This window comes from Camelus ferus, chromosome 17 (genome assembly GCF_009834535.1).
Source record: "Camelus ferus isolate YT-003-E chromosome 17, BCGSAC_Cfer_1.0, whole genome shotgun sequence".
Lineage (NCBI taxonomy): Eukaryota > Metazoa > Chordata > Mammalia > Artiodactyla > Camelidae > Camelus > Camelus ferus.
Window position 1 is genome coordinate 26,942,422 of NC_045712.1, and position 18,620 is coordinate 26,961,041.

Here is an 18,620-nt window from a genome sequence, read left to right on the forward strand (position 1 = left end):
GAGCTTTAGTGACTGAACCTGAGGACAAACAAAACTGTAATTCCCTTTGAATTGAAGCCAAATTTTATCAACTGGACATTGATAAGACTTCACCTTCTTACTCACTGCAAGTATTTAGTATGTATTTATTGATTGATGTCCCTTTGCTGTGATGTTGGCAATCTGTCTTCACATTTCACCAGTTATCTCAAAAATGTTTTTATGAGATCCAAACTAAGATCACACATTTTATTTAGTTATGTCTGTTTAGTCTTAATTAATTTAAAATAGGTCAGCTTATGTTTTTGCCATTCATGACTTAATATTTTTTAAGTATATAGGCAACATCACATTTGTAAAGTTCCTCCATGTTATTACTTGTAGTTGCAGTTTGTTCATTCTGTTTGCTGTTTAAAGGTTTGGCAATTTTTGGGGGAGGGGGCAATTGTTTTTTAACGGGACAGATGGTAAATATTTTAGGCTTACATGCATACAGATTCTGTCACAACTGCCCAACATAAGAGCAGCCAAAGACAATACCCAAATGAGTAGGTATGACTGTGTTCAAATGAAAATTTAATTTTAAAAACGGGCAGCTTGGTCATAATTTGGCAACCCATGTTGCATAATATTGCACATTCTACAATGGAGTACTATGCTTAATTTATCTATTCTCCCATTAAGGGGCTTTTGGGCTAATTTCCAGTTTAAGGCTGTTAGAAATAGTGCTGCTATGAATATTTTTACATATGTCTTGTGGTAAATGTAAATGTTTCTATTAGTTACATTCCAAGGAATGGAATTGCTGGGTTGCAAGGGGTATATGTTCAGCTTTAGCAGATACTGCCAATTTATACTCCCACAGACAGTGTATAAGAGGATGAAATTCCCTGCTTTCTCACCAGTGCTTAGAAGTTGTCTTTTTTATTTAATTTTTTGGTGTGCTTTTTTTGTAGTTGCTAATGACTAATGAAGTTGAGTACCCTGTCATATTTATTGACAGTTGGACTATTCTCTTTAGTGAAGTACCTATTTAAATGTTCTGCACATTAAAAAAAAAAAAAAAAAAGCCCAGTCATCCATCTTCTCTCTCTCTCTCTTTTTGTGAAATTTTTCTTACGTATTCTGGATATGGGTCCTGTGCCAGAAATATTTATTCCAAGCATCTTCTTGGTATCTTATCCTTTTACTCTTGTGATGATGCCTTTTGATGAACAGAGATTCTCAATTGTAATGTAGAGCCAGGGACCAGTCTACTATTTCTGTGAAAGGCCAGATAGTAAATATTTTTATCTGCAAAAGGTCAGATGCTAAATATACTGCCTCTGCTGCAAATTCTGATCTTTTCTGTTGTATGAAAGTAGCCACAGACAGTGAATGTGGCTCTGCTCCAGTAAAACTTACTGGAATTTTTTTTTAGGTGGTGTTTATTTCCCTTTCTTGCTTTTAAGATCTCTTTGTCTTTGCTGGTTCACAGTTGCACTATGGTGTGTCCAGGTGTAGGTTATTTTATATATGTATGTTTTGTAAAAAAAAGCTTAAAATTTTTAATATATTCCTTGAAACTGATGTGTTTCTTGAAGCTGAGCACTTATATTCTTTAAAATTTCTAGGAAATTTTGGCTTTTATTCTTCTGTATCTAATCCACTGTATAACCTGACAATTATGCTTTTACCTTTATTGAATGTTATTTATTCTGTTAGTTCTAAGTATATATTTTTCAAATATTTCTCCCTTTTTAGTGTCTTTAATCATTTTGTGTATTCTAATTTTGCAAGCCCTACCAAGTTTTGTCTGTTATCTGAAAATGTTAGGATTCTTGTCTTGCTGTTTGTTTTGTCTGTTGACTTACAGATACTTAATTGTGTTTTGTTTCTTTGCATGTTTGAATTTTGGCCTGTCAGTTCTCTTTCAGTGGAAGTTTATCTGGGAATCCTATAGACCTGGGCTGAGAATTTGCTCCTTAAGGTGCTTTAGAGGACACACCAATTTTAGGACCAATTTTTACGTTAATTTGGCATGTAGTTCCTAGACTAAGTGGTTACTGTACATTCCAAACTTAGATTATCTTGAGATGGGAGCTTGTTTTCCTCCTTAGTTTTTGACTGGCTGATGCTTTTCCTAGCTTGTCCTTTCTCTAATGGTACAGTATTGATATCCCTGGCTTTATATGTGTCTGTGGTAATAACATCCTCCTTGCTTAGTCTACAGTCTTAATTTCTGTCCTTGAAGAGACAGTAAAACCCTAGCACTTAGGTTATCAAGGTAAATATTATTTGCCTATTTAATTTCATTATCCTCAGTCCCCTGTCACTTTATAGTTGTAGTTTTTACCTCACAAGATTGCCACTTTGACTTTTAGTTTGAATTTCTTTTTCCTTTTTTGATTTTTGCACCTGGCAATTTATTTTCTTTCTAATTCAGCTTCACATCTAAAATAATGTCTGTATATTTTATCCAACATTTTTAGTAGTAGGGTTTTTTGGTTAGTCTGCCATATTGCTAGAGCTAGCAACATCTTTTCAACAGTAAAACATGGTGAAGAAAGTCAGCTTCGTAGGGTTGTTGGGAGGAGTAAATGAGGTTATGTATGTAAAGTGGTGTGTGGTGAAGTCTCAGTATTGGAAGGAATGATAATAGTTTTTGTTCTCCCCAAGACTAAGAACACTACATCAGTAATTACCTGTGATTAGAGGTGCTAATTTTAAGACTATATTAATTTCTCTTATTAATAAACCTGGGAAATACTTCTAGAAAGCATTATTTTAACTCCAAAGCAGTTAAAATATATAAACTTGTGAAATATTTGACTGTCATTGTACTTTGTGAGGTGAAAGGGTTCTGGTGAATGTAAGTGATTTTTTTTTTTTACTCATAGCTATTTTCAAGGTATGAAGATGACTGTGATTTTCTTGGTTTCTTGGACATATTTAGTTTCTGCTCCTTTATTCTCTTCCTCACATCTACTTTCTGGTACAATCATTTGTTCATTAATAGACCAAAACATGACATTATAAATGTGTATACTTTACCCACACAAAGATATAACATTCTTCTCCTTTTTATCCCTTGTTAGCACTACCTTGTCTTTAATGAATGTCAAAAAAATAAAGGAACAAGGACACGGTGGCACAGATTTAAAGCGCTTTTAAGTATTGCAGTTAGACTTACCTTTTTTAGGTTTCATTCAGCTCAGCAGAATTTTGAGGCCACTTACATACATCCAGAGTAAGATTGGATTGAATTTCCAACTTAGAGATAGAACAGCTTATCAAAAGCAGTGTGCTCCCAGCTGGAAATAGAAGCAGCCTGTTAGAGCTGTCCCTGACCTCCTAATTGGGGTTTGTAGCTGCTGAGATAACACATGAAGCAGGACCTTGCTGGCTCTGGAGCTCAAGTTTTGGTACCCTCTTGCCCTTTTGTTCTTTAGTAAATTCCAAGAGGAATTTACTCTTAACAATCTGTGTTTAACACAGATTAAACAGAATGTTTAAGAATATGAACCACATCTAGCAGCAGTTAGAGCACAGCCTCTTTAGGGTTGGTTAGTTGGGGTGAGGGTTAAGTGAGGAAGTCAAGTCACGGCCCTTGGGTGACCCTGAGAAGTCTCTTGTCTCTGCCTCCAGCTTTCCGTCCCGAGTCTGGTCTGCTACTCTTTTATGTGGGTACTTCTGATTCTTGTCATGAGGACCAGAATCCCAAATCCATTTCTGTGCAAGCTCTAAGAATCCTTGATGTATCACAAGTTCCCTTTCTGATTTCTTTTTCTCCATCACCTCTTTAAGGATATTTTCCTTGTTGCACATTGTAACTGGAACTAGTGCCCTTGACAGGTTCGTGAGTCTCCCTCTTTTCCTTTTACCACTGGAAGATTGAAGCTCTCAGTTTTCTACTTCATTCATTACTTGTCCTAGTACTAGTTGATAGAAGTTATTTTGTCTGTCTTAAGTGTGTATCTGATAGTGTTTGAATTCCTCAAATCAAATATCTGTCCAGAAATTGACCTTAACCTTGAATTATGTGTAAAGATGTTTTATTGTTGTGATCTGCTCAATATATATTTCTTAGTAGCATGGATTTGAATTTTTAAATGATTTTAGTATGGTTAAACTGTTGAAAATTTTTATGTGTTATTGTTCCTGTCCTCAAGGAGTTCATATTACAGATAAATCTACAAACCAGTCATTTTAGTATTATGCTGTGAGGGGTTTGCGTGTGTGCAATGGTGATATGCATGTTGGGGTTGGAGAGAGCGTTTTAGCTTAGTCTTGGCGGGGAGTTCGGGGAAAGCTTAGCAGGAGAACTAAGTCTTACTCTACTCTAGTAGGTACCTACCTAGCATATTGTTCTGATTTAAGTGTCAACACTACAGAATTGTAATGTCTTGTTCCTTTTGTCAGATAAATAACAGGTTGTTAATGATAAAGAATTGCACCCAGATGTATTTGTTTAGGAATATGTGATACAGCTTTTGGGATGTAACAGGAATATTGGAGAAAAAATTAGGAACTTGGAAACCCGTGTATTTAAAAAGCAGCAGGATAACCAGACTGACCTGGAGGGCTTACTTGTCTGCTTAATTTGGAAGAGCTCATCTTGTATCTTATATTTATTTTTCATTGTAAAATAAACATAACATAAAATTTTCCGTTTTAGTCATTTTTAAGTGTATAGGTCAGTTACATTTAAGTACGTTTACATTATTGTACAACCATCACTACTGTCCATGCCTAGAACTTTGTCATTTTCCCAAACTGAAACTCTGTACCTATTAAACAGTAACTGTCCATTCCTCTCCTCCCCAACCCCTACCAACCACCATTCTATTTTCTGTCTCTTATTATTTGCTGTCATGCAGTTCTTTTCATTATATTATGTTGTAATAATAGTTTTCAAAGGAGAACATGCATGGTGTATTTCTAACACTTCATTTTATTAACCTATTTGATGATCATTTTATGTTAAATTTTTACTTCCATAATATGGAAATCATTCAGCATTTATTTGAGCTCTATTGTTATAATCCATAAATTGCAAATCTCTTTTAGATTGTTGTACAGATTTTTAGCTATAGGTTTATGTATTGCTAAATTTAGTTATACCATGTTTCAGTGGTCATTAAAATACTATAACAAGGTCAGTTATAATTTTTCTGTAACTTAAAGTTAGGAACCTAAATTGGGGGAAAAATTTTAGTGTATGCTAATATTTCTTATTCTACAGGAAAATTGTATTGTGGAAATTGTGTATTACTGGAATTTTGTATGTTTTTAAAGTTAAATTTTAAATTCACCAGAGGGGTTTGGAATATATCAGAATTTTGTCCATTAGTGTTTTCTAATGAAACATTTTGATTTATCTATTGTAAATCTTGTTTTTCATAGACTGTTAAAATTTTTATATCCACTTTTAGGAAAGTTTCTTTGTATTTTATTCTAGAAAGTGTTTAAAGAGGTATTAAATAAGCAGTTTATATCTTTGAGTTTATAAAGCTTAGAATTCAGACTTGAGTAATTTTGTCAGAACTTTTATTTTTCTCATGTATACCTTGTATCATTTTTAGGCAAAATGTTTCATGGATTTCAAAGCTGGAGGCACCTTGTGTCACATTCTTGGGGCTGCTTACAAATATAAAAATGAACAGGGATGGTAAGTTTTTATATTTATTTGCATGTTTTGATGTGATATTTAGGTTACTTAATGTTGAATCCTGTTTTTTATATGGTATTAGAGAATTCTATATATTATGGTTATATGTATATATTCTATGTTATGGTTAATATGCAAAGTAAGTTATCATTTATCTAGAGCCCTAATTTGCCTTGTGCCTTTGTACAAGAAAAATATCCAACAACTGTTGGCAAATTATTTCTCATACATGCTTGTGTGTAGATGATAGATGGGTGTGTGTTATTAGCAGATTGGAAGGTAGACTCACTGTGAAATATAAATTATATAATGAACTGATACTGTGCTGACAGAAAGCAGTTTTAAGTGTTGAGAGTCAGTCATGCATTGTGCCCTCCTCAGGGTACAGATGGAAGGCATCTGGCTCCCTGGAGTATAGATGGTGACGAGGACAGAAGTGGAGCTAGGATGAGTCTCTGCTGTTGTTCCTACAGTGGTGCTTCTCCTTTCACTCTTTTCCCTTTTCTCACCCTGTGTCTGTTGGTGCTTTCTTCCTTTTCGTAAACTTTGGGGTTTCTACCATCTCAGTGTGGAAAGTTCAGCTGCTAGGACTGGTGGAGTGTTTAATGATGATGGTTCTGAGTTCAAGGGCGATGGGATGGGGTTGAGGGGTTGCTAGGGTGTATTGACTTAAAATTGGTTGGTGGTTCTAGTTCTGTTGTGTGGTTTATAATCTTAGCATCTTTTCAGGAAAGACATTCATGTAATTCGTGTGCTTTAATATAAAAGTTAAGCTAATCCAATACTTTATAGCTGAGATATGTAAATGAGTAGTCATATCAAAAATCAGGACAAGTTCGTACATAAATAGTTGATTTATAGTAAATAGAGAATGACTTATGTGTAAATATGCCAGAACTTTTTGTAAGACATTGACTAATTGATTAAATGAGCAGAGAATTTGTGTTTTTCCGTTCTCTTTCCAGCTCTGGTGTTACAGGTCCTCCCAGGATATTCCTTGACGTAGGATTGACAGGATGCCTCTTTATTATATATATGGTTTGCCTAGATTCCCAATTGGAACTCTTCTCTACTGGTTTTCTTGTTCAGCTTATATCTATCCTAAGTCCTAACCTGGACTCTTGAGGACAGAATCTTTTTTTTTTTTTTTTAACATTTTTTATTGATTTATAATCATTTTACAATGTTGTGTCAAATTCCATTGTTCAGCACAATTTTTCAGTCATTCATGGACATATACACACTCATTGGCACATTTTTTTCTCTGTGAGTTATCATAACATTTTGTGTATATTTCCCTTGAGGACAGAATCTTAAAAGTGAAATAACTTGCTAAGTCACATGTTATGGAACTTGCTTTGCGTGCCAGTACAGTGATACTTATATCCGAAAAGATGTAAGGTGGTTTAAAAGCATATGTAAAATAAAATGTTCTTAAATTAAAAATGGGAGCGAAAAATAAGTAAAGGATAAAGTTAGAGACTTTAAGAGGAGTGAGGAATAAGAAGTTGTTTGTTTTTTTTTTTTAACATTTTTTATTGATTTATAATCATTTTACAAAGTTGTGTCAAATTCCATTGTCACATTTTTTTCTCTGTGAGCTACCGTAAGATCTTGTGTATATTTCCATGTGCTATACAGTATAATCTTGTTTATTCTACAATTTTGAAATCCCCGTGTATCCCTTCCCACCCTCCGCCACTTTGGCAACCACAAGTTTGTATTCTATGTCTATGAGTCTATTTCTGTTTTGTATTTATGCTTTGTTTGTTTGATTTTTTAGATTCCTCATATGAGCGATCTCATATGGTATTTTTGTTTCTCTTTCTGGCTGACTTCACTTAGAATGACATTCTCCAGGAGCATGCATGTTGCTGCAAATGGCGTTGTCGGTTTTTATGGCTGAGTAGTATTCCATTGTATAAATATACCACATCTTCTTTATCCAGTCATCTGTTGATGGACATTTAGGCAGTTTCCATGTCTTGGCTATTGTAAATAATGCTGCTATGAACATTGGAGTGCAGGTGTCATTTTGAAGTAGGGTTCCTTCTGGATATATGCCCAGGAGCGGGATTCCTGGGTCATATGGTAGGTGTGAGGAATAGGAAGTTTTAAGTCTTCTACTCAGATTGTACCAGAACCATCTCCTTTCAAGTATAATTGTACACCCAGTTGCAGTACACAGCTTCCCCCATCCCCTGTGACTTACATCCAACAGTGTATATTTTAGTAACCACCCACCCATTTGGACATCTTAAATAGTGACCTGTCATCTTTATAGTGTCTCTGACTTGCCCCATGCCCAACATACTGCTCTGAACCTTGTCTGGGTTCTCCAGAGCTTGTTGGTTTCCCCATTATGGCCAAATCCTCTTTTCCCCTTGTTTCTTTGGTTCTACTTTCTTACAGGTTCCAATGATGTCAAACTGGAGTATCATGTATATGAAGTTGAATGGGAATACCTGGTAATTATTGGTATATTTGTGAGTACAGTGTACAGATTAAGAGGCCAGAATTAGAGTGTTTTAGTTTGATCTTTATGTTTTTAGTCAAGAACAATAAGTGCCTTATTTGTAGGTTTTTGGTAAAGGATAAAACTGCAGGCTAATTTAAAGTTATTTGTAACTGAGGGATACCAAGCAGGATGATTTTGACATACTATAGAAATCCAAAAACATTTCCTGAGGAGAGATTAAATACAACCAGTTCAACTCAGTAACAAAAAAGTAAATGTCAGTGCCCTCATGCAAAAGGGCTTTGTTTATTCTCTTACAGTTCTAACTATATATTATACAACTGTATGTTGTACAGTATACAGGTTACCGTATATTATAGTCATAGTTTATACCTTTCAAAAAGATTATTGATTGAAAAGATTTTGTGTTTAAAGTTTTGCTTGGCAGTGGTGAAGTGGGCTTAGTCAACAAAGTTCAGGATTTGTGTTAATGTGAGAAATAACCTTTTATTTTTCCCTATGACATACTTTGCAGCTGACATTTATTTCTTGTAGACAGGCTCAGACCTTTTTGTTTCTGGTGTATATGTGTAAATTATAGAGCAAAATACTTTTGTTTCTACCCTGTGAAGTCTCCTTCAGGTGTAAATTTCTTTTTTTCAGGTGTTACCACAGCAGATCTCTGGCAGTGGCTTTCAGACTTTAGGAATCACTTGGAGTCCTTGTTAAGAAATATATATTACTTGGCTTCATGGACATAGATTGTCACTTACTAAGTTTGACATGAAAACAGAATCTGCATTTTCAAAAAAACACTCTAGGTGGTCCTTAGGCCTCACTGAGAAATGCTGGTTTGTCAGGTTGTCATTCTATCACAAAAGTGTTTTAGATTTTTTACTTGTGAAGAATTAGCCATTTTAATTGCATATTTTAAAACATTGCCTTCTGCTAGTCAATCTAGCTTTTTAATTAAAAAAAAAAAATAGCAGGAATCCAGACAAGTTTTCTTATCTCCAAGTCATACACCTAATGGGATATAATTTTTATCCTACTTATGTAGAGTAATATAAACAGTTGCCAAATGATCTTCAAACAAAATTATACTAATTTATTGTCCTACCAGATGTGTACCTTTTTCCTTCTCACTGACCAACAGTGTATTTATTTGTTACTTTGTATTACCTCACCTTTTCATCTTTGGCAATCTAATAGATTCAAAAAATTTTTATAATTTTAGTTTTAATTTGCATTTCTCTTATTGGCAGGTTTGAACATTTTGTATATATTAAAAGTGAAGTTAAATACTCGTGGCATAATATTATTTAAATACTCTTGGTAATTTCAAAATAAGTCAGATAAAATCTTTCAACTAAAAGTTATATAATATTTACCTGATTTCTTCATTTCAATTTTTCTAAGTATGCATGCATGTACTTTTTTGCTTGTATAGCATACTGCTGACTCAGGAAAGCTTTACTGTATCATGCTGTTAAATTACTATGTGGCATACCATTTACATATAAATGAAGGGAGAATAGTATAATGAACTGCCATTTATAATCATGCATCTTCAACTTTATATAATTTTATCTGTAAATACTTCTCTGTGTATTTGTTTCTAATATTGGAGTTTAAAAATGTAATAACAATACCATTATCACAGCTAAGAAAATTACCAATAAATTTTCAGTATTACTATCTACTTAGTGCTCAAGTTTCCCTGATTATCTCATGAATAATTTTTATATTTTGTTTGAATCAGTATCCAAACAATATTCATACATTGCATTTGGTTCATATGACCTTAAGTCTGTTAAAAATATATACATACAGTTTTCCTTCTCACTCTCTCTTCTGTTTCTTTTCCTTGCAGATTATTCTTTACAAAAAGTTTATCTTGCAAAGTTGTATATGTCCTGGATTTTGCTGATACATCCCCAGAATATAATTTACCATAGTCTTCTAAATTTCTAGCAAAGTGATAATTAGATCTAGAGGCTGTCTAATTCAGGTTCACTTTTTTTTGGCAACAGTACTTTGCAGACAGTGTTGTGTTCCTCCAACTGGTTGTTTCTCTGTAATGGACAGTTGTTACTGCTAACCGCCTAGAGTCAACCTGTCTTTACAACTTAACCAAGTGGTAGTAGTCTAGTTTTGAAAAAATTAGAATGTAGATATTCTAATGTGTAGATATTGATCCTTGTTGTTATTTAGATTATTCCTTGTTGAATAGTGTTGTTCTGTCATTCCTTCTTTTTTTATTAGCTGGAATACTCTTCTAAAGAGAAACTACTCATCAACAATTGGAAAAGCAGAATAAATTCTTGATCCTTTTTCTGTTAACATTCATTTAGCTTTTAATCTTCATTTACAGATAAATCCAGATAGCCCTATTTTAATTTGTTTAATGACTGCTTTCAAACTAGTTCTTAGATTTCTAATAGAATTCTCTTCAATCCCATTATCTGAATCATTTATTAAGGAAGCAGTTTCTCTATGAATAACAAGTAAACTTTTAAGTAACAAATTCTGTAAATGATGTATTTCTGGATATAGGTCTTATATCAGAAGCCTGTGAAAGAGTGACTCTTTCTTGAGAAAAGAGAGACACCCACATCTCTCCTTTTATTGTGCTGCTGGAACCAGTGGAAGGTTGTCAGCTGTAATAGGGTTGTCCCAGTTAGTCGTTAGTCCATCATCTTGCCAGTTAATGGAAATTGCTTGGAATTTCTAACCTACCCCTTCATTCAAAAGAGTTTAGGGAAGGAGGATACTCAAAAATTTTAAAATAATAATAAAGAAAGAGGTGGGTGATTTAAGGAAAAGTTCTGTGTACAAGGTTAAATAAAGATAGAGTTATCTGGGCTGGAGGTCCATCTTAGCTATTAATGTCATTTTTTTTTGTCTTTTATCTTTTAAAAAATTTTTATTGAAGTGTAGTTGTTTTACAGTCTTAGTTTCAGGTGTATAGCAAAGTGATTCAATTATATATACATACATATATATTTTTTCTTTTCAGATTCTTTTCCATTATATGTTATTACAAGAAATTGAATATAGTTCCCTGTGCTATACAGTAGGTCCTTGTTGTTTATCTGTTTTATATAGTAATGTGTGTCTGTTAATTCCCAACCCCTAATTTATCCCTCCCTGCCCTGCAGAGTATAGAAAGAAATGTTGCAGGTGTGGTTAGCATCTCCAGGATAAAACAGGATTACATGAGAGTTAAGAGTATGAGCTCTGGACTCAAACTGCTTAATCCTCGTGCACAGTAGTAATGATTAAAAAAAATAACCATAGAGGGCAGAGTACAGCTCAGTGATAGAGCGCATGCTTAGCATGCACGAGGTCCTGAGTTCAGCCCCCATTGTGTGTGCACATATGTATGTATGTATGTATGTATGTATGTATGTATGTATGTATGTATAAATCAGTCAATCCTGATTACCTCCTCCCAAAACAAATTAAAAAAGAAATAACCATAGTTAACGTTTATTGATCACTTACTGACAGAATAAGCATAAACACTATGCTAAGCTCTTAACACATATACTTCATTTAACCTTCACAAAAACCTTAATGGGCCATTGTTTTCATGAAGAAATTGATCCTTATATTAATAAATCACTTAAGACTACATAAGGAAAGATGGGGTCAGGATTAGAAGCCAAAGCACTCTGACTGCACAGTTCACATTCTCAATGACTAAGCTGTACTCAATCTTCCTGGAATTAAAGTGGAACAATAGAGTAAATGGTGAATAAAAAATAATTGGAAAAAGAAGTATTCAAATTTGTAAAGTTTTAACCATATGGAAATGACTAAGAATAGGCAAAAATAAATGTTATGCTTGGATACTTATATAAAGAGACATTTGGGAAAGATTTCAAGTAAAGGTAAATAGATTAATTTTTCCATATTTAGGACAAGACTCAAAGAGAATACAGACACTGCTGAATTTGAACAAATCACTTTTAGGTTTATATAAAGTAGATAGCCTTTCCTTACACTTGAAGAAGAATGGTATAGTAGGTCCCTGCCTTTGAATCTCTGAACTACTTTTCTCTATGATGTAAAATGTCTTACATTTAAGGAAAACAGAGTCTTCTTGGAATTGGTACTTCATTTTGACTGTAGTGGCTTTTTTTTTTTTTTTGGAGTGGCTTTTATTGTCATAAAATTTAATGTTTTATGAAGGTGTTGGTACTTTGCTTTCTTATACTACTGAGAGAATATTTCATACATTTTATAGAGTACTATTTTAATTTCCAGATCTTTCAGACTCATTTGCATTGAATGCTAAAACCAAGTTTTCAGTTTTGTTTAAGGTGGGAGACAAATTAATGATTTTCTTCTCTTGTAGGCGGAGGTTTGATCTACAGAATCCATCCCGAATGGATCGTAATGTTGAAATGTTTATGAACATTGAAAAAACATTGGTACAGGTAACTCAGAAAGTTAGATTGCTAAATTTTTTTCCTTTAGTATACTTTCAGTTCTAAGATTGGCTTTATTAGATCAAAAGAAGAAAAGTTTTCTGAACTCTATTGTTGTATTATTTTTATAGATTTTTGGAGATTAGAGCTATAAAATATGACCAAAACTTGTCATTTACAGAATATTGATCATAAACTTCTGATAAGATAATCTGTGCTATTTTTCTTTATTATTTTCACCTAATCCATTATGTGAATCTCATATTTCATATAAGCACTCTCTCATCCTAACTAGTCGCTCATTTATATTTTCTTTGGATTTATTTCATGATTGTACTGTAAATATAAATCTTATTTCCCCAACTAGATTATAACCTAGTAGAGAGAGCACTTAATTTTCTTTTCTTTCTTTCTTTTTTTTTTTTTTTTTTTCGGTGCCGCCGTGTGGCTAGCGGTTAAAAGGGCCGCCGCTGCGGGGGGCAGACGGCCCCAGTTATGCGCGAGCGCGTGCTCTGGCGCTGCAGCCTGACCCCCGGCGCCACTTCTTTTCTTTCTTAATATTTTTTTTTGATGGATAATTTTTAATGATCAGTAACCTTATTGGGGAGAGACAGCTGGCAAAAATTCAGCTAGGTATTATTAACTTAATGCCTGAAACCTGTCTCATGGACTGTTGGCTTAGAAAAATAACTGAATGTTTTTTGTTTCTTGGTTAATTTTTGGTGGTGGCTTGGGGAGATAATATTCATGTTTTAATCGTTGCTATTTATAAGATTAGAAATGAGGAAAAAGAGCTATAATCCAGGGTCTTTATAGTTTAAGTAACTTACATGATGAGCAAACTTGGGTATTCCGCTTCCCCTGAAGGTGTAGGTTAAAATGCTACGTTAGACTTAGGCTGTTAAGGTAAGTTCAGGTAAAATTGGTTAGGAGGATTAATACATCAATATGGCACCTTAATCTAAAGGATAATGAATTTCTCTAGGTCGTAAGTCAGCTTTTTTTGTATGTGTGAGTCAACATTTTTTTTCATGTGTACCTAGCTGCAGAGAAGGAATCTGGGGATGGCATTAAGTGGTCTGCTGAACACCTAGGTCTCATACTGAAATAAGACACTGACATTCTCTACCAAAGTACATCTTCCCATTTTAAGCAGTATGGCTTTGAGTGCTAACTTTGCCATTAGGGTAAATGCATGAATAATGTGATGTTATTTCAAAACCAAGAGAACTTCAAAATCTGTCTGTTCTTTATTCCTCAGAACAATTGTCTGACCAGACCCAACATCTACCTCATTCCAGACATTGATCTGAAGTTGGCTAACAAATTGAAGGATATAATCAAACGACATCAGGTATGATCACTTCAGAAACTTCTTAGCAGATCTCAACTGTCATATCTTTTGATTTCTGTATATATCTGGATTAAATAAAATTTCTCTGTCTGGGTTCTTAGAGTACCAAATTTCTTTTTCTCCACTTGCCTCCAGTTCTTAGCCTAAAGTAGCATTTTCTCCCCAGCATTATTGAGATATAACTGACATATAAAATTCTGCAAGTTTAAGGTGTACAATGTGATGAATTGATAAATGTATGTATCCTAGAGTAGTATTTAGTATAGTCATTGGTATGGAGTCATCATAGTGTTACTATGAAATGTGCTTTTGTGGAGTTAAAGAGACCAGAGCAACATCACGATTACACAGTTGAATAGTGAGATTTTGTGACACAGTTGTTGGTAGGAGGAGATGAAATACTATCTCAGGTAAACCTACCTCCTCCCCATTATATGTATTACGGATTATATTTGTAGCTTTGAAAAAATGAGTGGAAAATTTTGTTTTCCCGATGAGTTTACCTTGTCTTGATTTATACATGCCAATTCTATCTTCTGACAGCTTCACCTTCTTCCTCTAACTTCATTTTAGATGAAGACCTTGGGTATTTACACATGTAGATTTGTGACTACATGTGGCTAAACTGTAAGCAAACCCATGTCATGGTAAACTAGCTGAGGACACCCAGTTAGAAAATAATTTTCTGAAACAACATCATTTGAGTTGATAAACTTTTGCCAGTTTTTAGGATTAGTCGAGAAGTCTTCTGAAATATTTGTCTTTTGTCTGCTGCAAGAGAGACTGCCAGTTGAATTATGTTTTAGCATTTAGTAAAACATCTTCCAAGTTCTCAAAACTAGTATTTCCAATATTTTCAATTCTTACAGTTGAAGATTTAGTACAGTCTTTTTCTTATATATAATATTCGTATTAAAGAGAAGGATAAATAGGGTTGTGCCTTCAGATCAGTCTGAAGTCTACTTCTTTTTTTTTTTTTAAACTAGCATATGACTTTGAACAAATCACTTAACCTTTTCTCTTATGGACTGTCTCTTTATTGGAGTTGGTTGTCAATTGTAGCTTAATTACAGGTGGAATGTTAGAGGCCAGAAATGGAACAAATTAACCAGCTGGTTACTGCTTTCAAGCTCAAATTATATACTCTTACTGCTACTAGATCATCCTGGAAAAGGTTATGTATTTTCCTACAGTTTATACTGAACACTTAGCTGTCATATTTCTTAAGAAGCCTGACTTAGGGATTGTTTTCTAGGGATATAAAGAACTTCTTGGTTTCATACAATCTTAGGGAAGAGACCTTAAAAGCTAATAATAGTACCATTATTGAATACTGATGATCAGACCTTTGCTCAAGCATTTAAAATGGATTTAAACTCCATTAATTGAGCACTTGCAGGGTACCTGTCACTGTTCTTCACTGACTGTATCTATTAACTTAGTCCTAACAAAATTCTTGTGAAATAGATTTTTTTTTTTTTTTTTTTTGTTACTGCTCTGTTTCACACAAGACACTGAAGCACAAAAAACTTACTTGTCCCATATCACGCAAGGAGAAGATGGTAGGACTGAGGTTCAAACTGAATCCTATTTGATGGACTCCAGAGGCCAAAGTGCTCAACAGTGTGCCCTTTTGACTGTTGCCTCACATGCATTAGATGTTGACTTCCCCCTTTCAGCTTTTCCTGTGGCTGTTAAGTGTGCCTGAACACTTCTAGTGACTGAGATTTCCCTGCCTTATTTGGTAGCTGATTCATTTTTAGATAGCCCTAAATTTAAAAATTGAGAATTTTCTTCTAGTTGAAAATTGCATTTTTATGTTTTTCTGGTTGTAACTTTTACTAAATACTCATTATTAAAGACAAAAATTAGGGAATACTGTTAAGGTGCTACTTAACCTGATTTTAAGACTACATCATTCTTATGGTCTCTAGAATGAGCACTTTTGTGTCTAAAGGACTTCTAAGTAATGTTCTAGACTGTATGTAGTATTCTAGCTGTGGCCTAGCTAGAACTTGACTTTAGCATTTATATCATCCACTCTGCTAACATTGACTTGAAACAACAGTAGCACACATACATGCTAGAGTGAAATCTACTCTCCATCCTGTATGTATGTAGCCCTAAGTTATGGCTCATGGCCATAAACTTGTTTTTATTCACTTTAAATAATATAATTTGTGATGACTCTGCAGTAACTTTTAGAATTAGTTGGAGGTACTCAAATTACTGGTAAGTTTACCCAGAGAAAGAGAGCAAGAGAGATACAAAGAGAATTACCCAAGAGGTACTTACATTTATTTTTCAATACAACAGCATAACTGTGTGTATAGATAATTTGTTCTTGTTGTTAATCACTATTCCTTTCCTTGACTAAAAATAATAAAAATATTATAGTCTTAAAATACTGTTCCTCAAATAAAATAAGTAAAATGATGCCTTTATAATTCTTAGGCAGTTTATATCTGGAATCTCATAGTTTATTTGTCCTCTGTTTTATTTTTATGTTTTTTTGTTCATTTACTTTCCAGGGGACATTTACTGATGAGAAGTCAAAAGCTTCCCACCACATTTATCCATATCCTTCCTCACAGGAGGATGGTAAGTTGGTTTTGGTTATGAACCAGAAAACTCGTACTTCATTAGATTTTAAGTTATATCAGCAGAGGCTTGAACAATATAACCAGCTTTGTTTAAAAAAAAAAAAGAAAAGAAACTTTCAAGTATTAAGTAAGTTTCATAGATGATTTAAATTTATAGTTTTCTATTTTTTTGCTCAGTTAGGCTTAGCAAACTAATTCTGTGATGTCCTACTTTCTAGACATTAGACTTATTGCTTTGTTGGTGATCATCTGGTTGTTAAATCTAGGCAAACCTTATGTATTAACTTTGTTGAGTTTTGCTATGTCTCACGTTCTGAAAATTAAGAGAAATTGCAAGGTAGGAGAACATCTCTGGGGAAGAACAGTTTAATGGCTGTCTAAACAGGGCCCCTCAGCAATATTTTAGTTTGATGAATTTATAATGGTTCAAATTCTGATCTTCATCTCTGCTGTCATGAACGTTAATTTTGTCCTTGGCCAGAGTTCATTAGACCTGTGGAAACTGATTTGTGCTAACCATTCTTTCAAAGATTGGAAAGTTGGGAAACAAACTGAATTAATTAAACAAGTTAATTAATTTAGATTGAGAAATAGATCTCTCATAGGGATCAGTTCTTCTGGTAAGCACAACATATCTCTGGAGGGCATCTATTCAAGAAACCATATTTTATCAGATTTGAATGGCTGAGTGTTTTTTTCCTCACCCGTGCAGTTATGCTAGAAATCAGTAACAAAAAGATTACCAGACGATCTTTGTATACTTGAAAATTAAGAAATATATTGCCAAATAATCCATGGATCAAAGAAGAAATTACAGTGGAAATAGAAAATTTTGGAACTGAATAATTATGAAGTGAATAGTAAAGTACAAGAGCATTAAATTTGATAGGATGCAGCTGAAGCTATGCCCAGAGGGAAATTTACATATTTAAATGCATACATTAGGAAAAAAGAAAGACTGAAAAATCAGTGCCTCACACATCTATTTTAAGAAATTAGAAAAATAAAAGCAAAGTAAGCTTAAGGAAAGAAGGAATAGTAATGATAAGTAAAAGTAAATAAAGATAAAAATAGTAAATATAAGAGCAAACATTAGGTAGAAAATGTACAATAGCAAGGTGCTCCATAACATCAGAAATGGTTCTTAGAAAGAACTAAGAATGGAGTGGGGACAGCACTACAAATCCTACAGATATTACAAACAATAATAAGAGGTTAAGTTGGTTAGTTGCTTGTGTATTTGGTATCAAATCTAAGAAACCATTGCCTAATCCAGAGTCATGAAGTTTTACACTCATCTTTTCTTCTGAGAGTTTAATAATAGTTTTATCTGTGACATTTAAGTCTTTTCATCGTCAGTTTTGATGCTGAAAGTTTGATTTTATTTTAACTGTCACAATATTAGCTGTGTGATTATTATGTTTTTATAGTGAGAAAACAGCCTGCCTTCAGTGTTTAATTGGTGGTTTCTCAGCTTTTATCCTGTTGGGTAATAGCAATTGGTTTCCACTAGATGGAGGTGGTGGATAGCTGTGTTTGATAGCATTCTGTTGCTGACTAACTCTTTCTCTAATAAGGGTGGTATAAAACTTTTAGGTTGTGAATTTTTTGGAAAAAAATTGCCTTCTGCAAAAGATTTGAATTGTAATTGTTCCATCGAGATACTTAGTGATTCCTTATTCCTGTTGTTTTTTTCCTCTGTTTAATACAACATTGTTTACTACATACTTTCTGGGTATTGCTATTAATAGTAGAGTAATTGTTAGGAGATAGCATTTACATTTAAATTTTAATATATTAGAAATTATTTTTTGGAAGTTATTTTTTAATGTAGGACATGATTCTTCACATTGCAGAATTTACCTTAGGATAAATGGCCACCAAATAAATGTTGACTCTCAGCCAAGTTCTGTGCTGGGCTCCTTACATGTACTTACGTCAGATATACGTGCAGATGATAAAAATATCAGCCACAGCACATATGAACCATGATTAAAACTCTTGAACATACAATATACTGTTTAGAGGATTAGTACAATATAAAAGGTGATATTTAATGGGCTTAAGATATTAGTAATATTTTGAGTGTGACATGCTAGAAGAGGGTACAAAATAAGCAAAACCATTCAAGGCAATAAAT

General features: G+C 33.6%; 1 protein-coding gene and 1 non-coding gene across 3 annotated transcripts in view; one reads left to right on the forward strand and one right to left on the reverse strand.

Moving 5' to 3' along the window:
- SMARCC1 (SWI/SNF related, matrix associated, actin dependent regulator of chromatin subfamily c member 1) overlaps window positions 1-18,620 on the forward strand; it is a 136,871-nt gene that overhangs the window by 16,890 nt on the left and 101,361 nt on the right. For both annotated transcript variants that reach the window (XM_032458623.1, XM_032458622.1), the window contains exons 3-6: window positions 5,544-5,629; window positions 12,451-12,532; window positions 13,785-13,877; window positions 16,409-16,478. In XM_032458623.1, the coding sequence (XP_032314514.1) occupies window positions 5,544-5,629; window positions 12,451-12,532; window positions 13,785-13,877; window positions 16,409-16,478 (331 nt within the window). The remainder of the gene's footprint in view (window positions 1-5,543; window positions 5,630-12,450; window positions 12,533-13,784; window positions 13,878-16,408; window positions 16,479-18,620) is intronic.
- Window positions 12,964-13,062, reverse strand: LOC116657363. Its single transcript, XR_004312482.1, has one exon. It is a non-coding gene; the product is annotated as a small nucleolar RNA SNORA76 (small nucleolar RNA).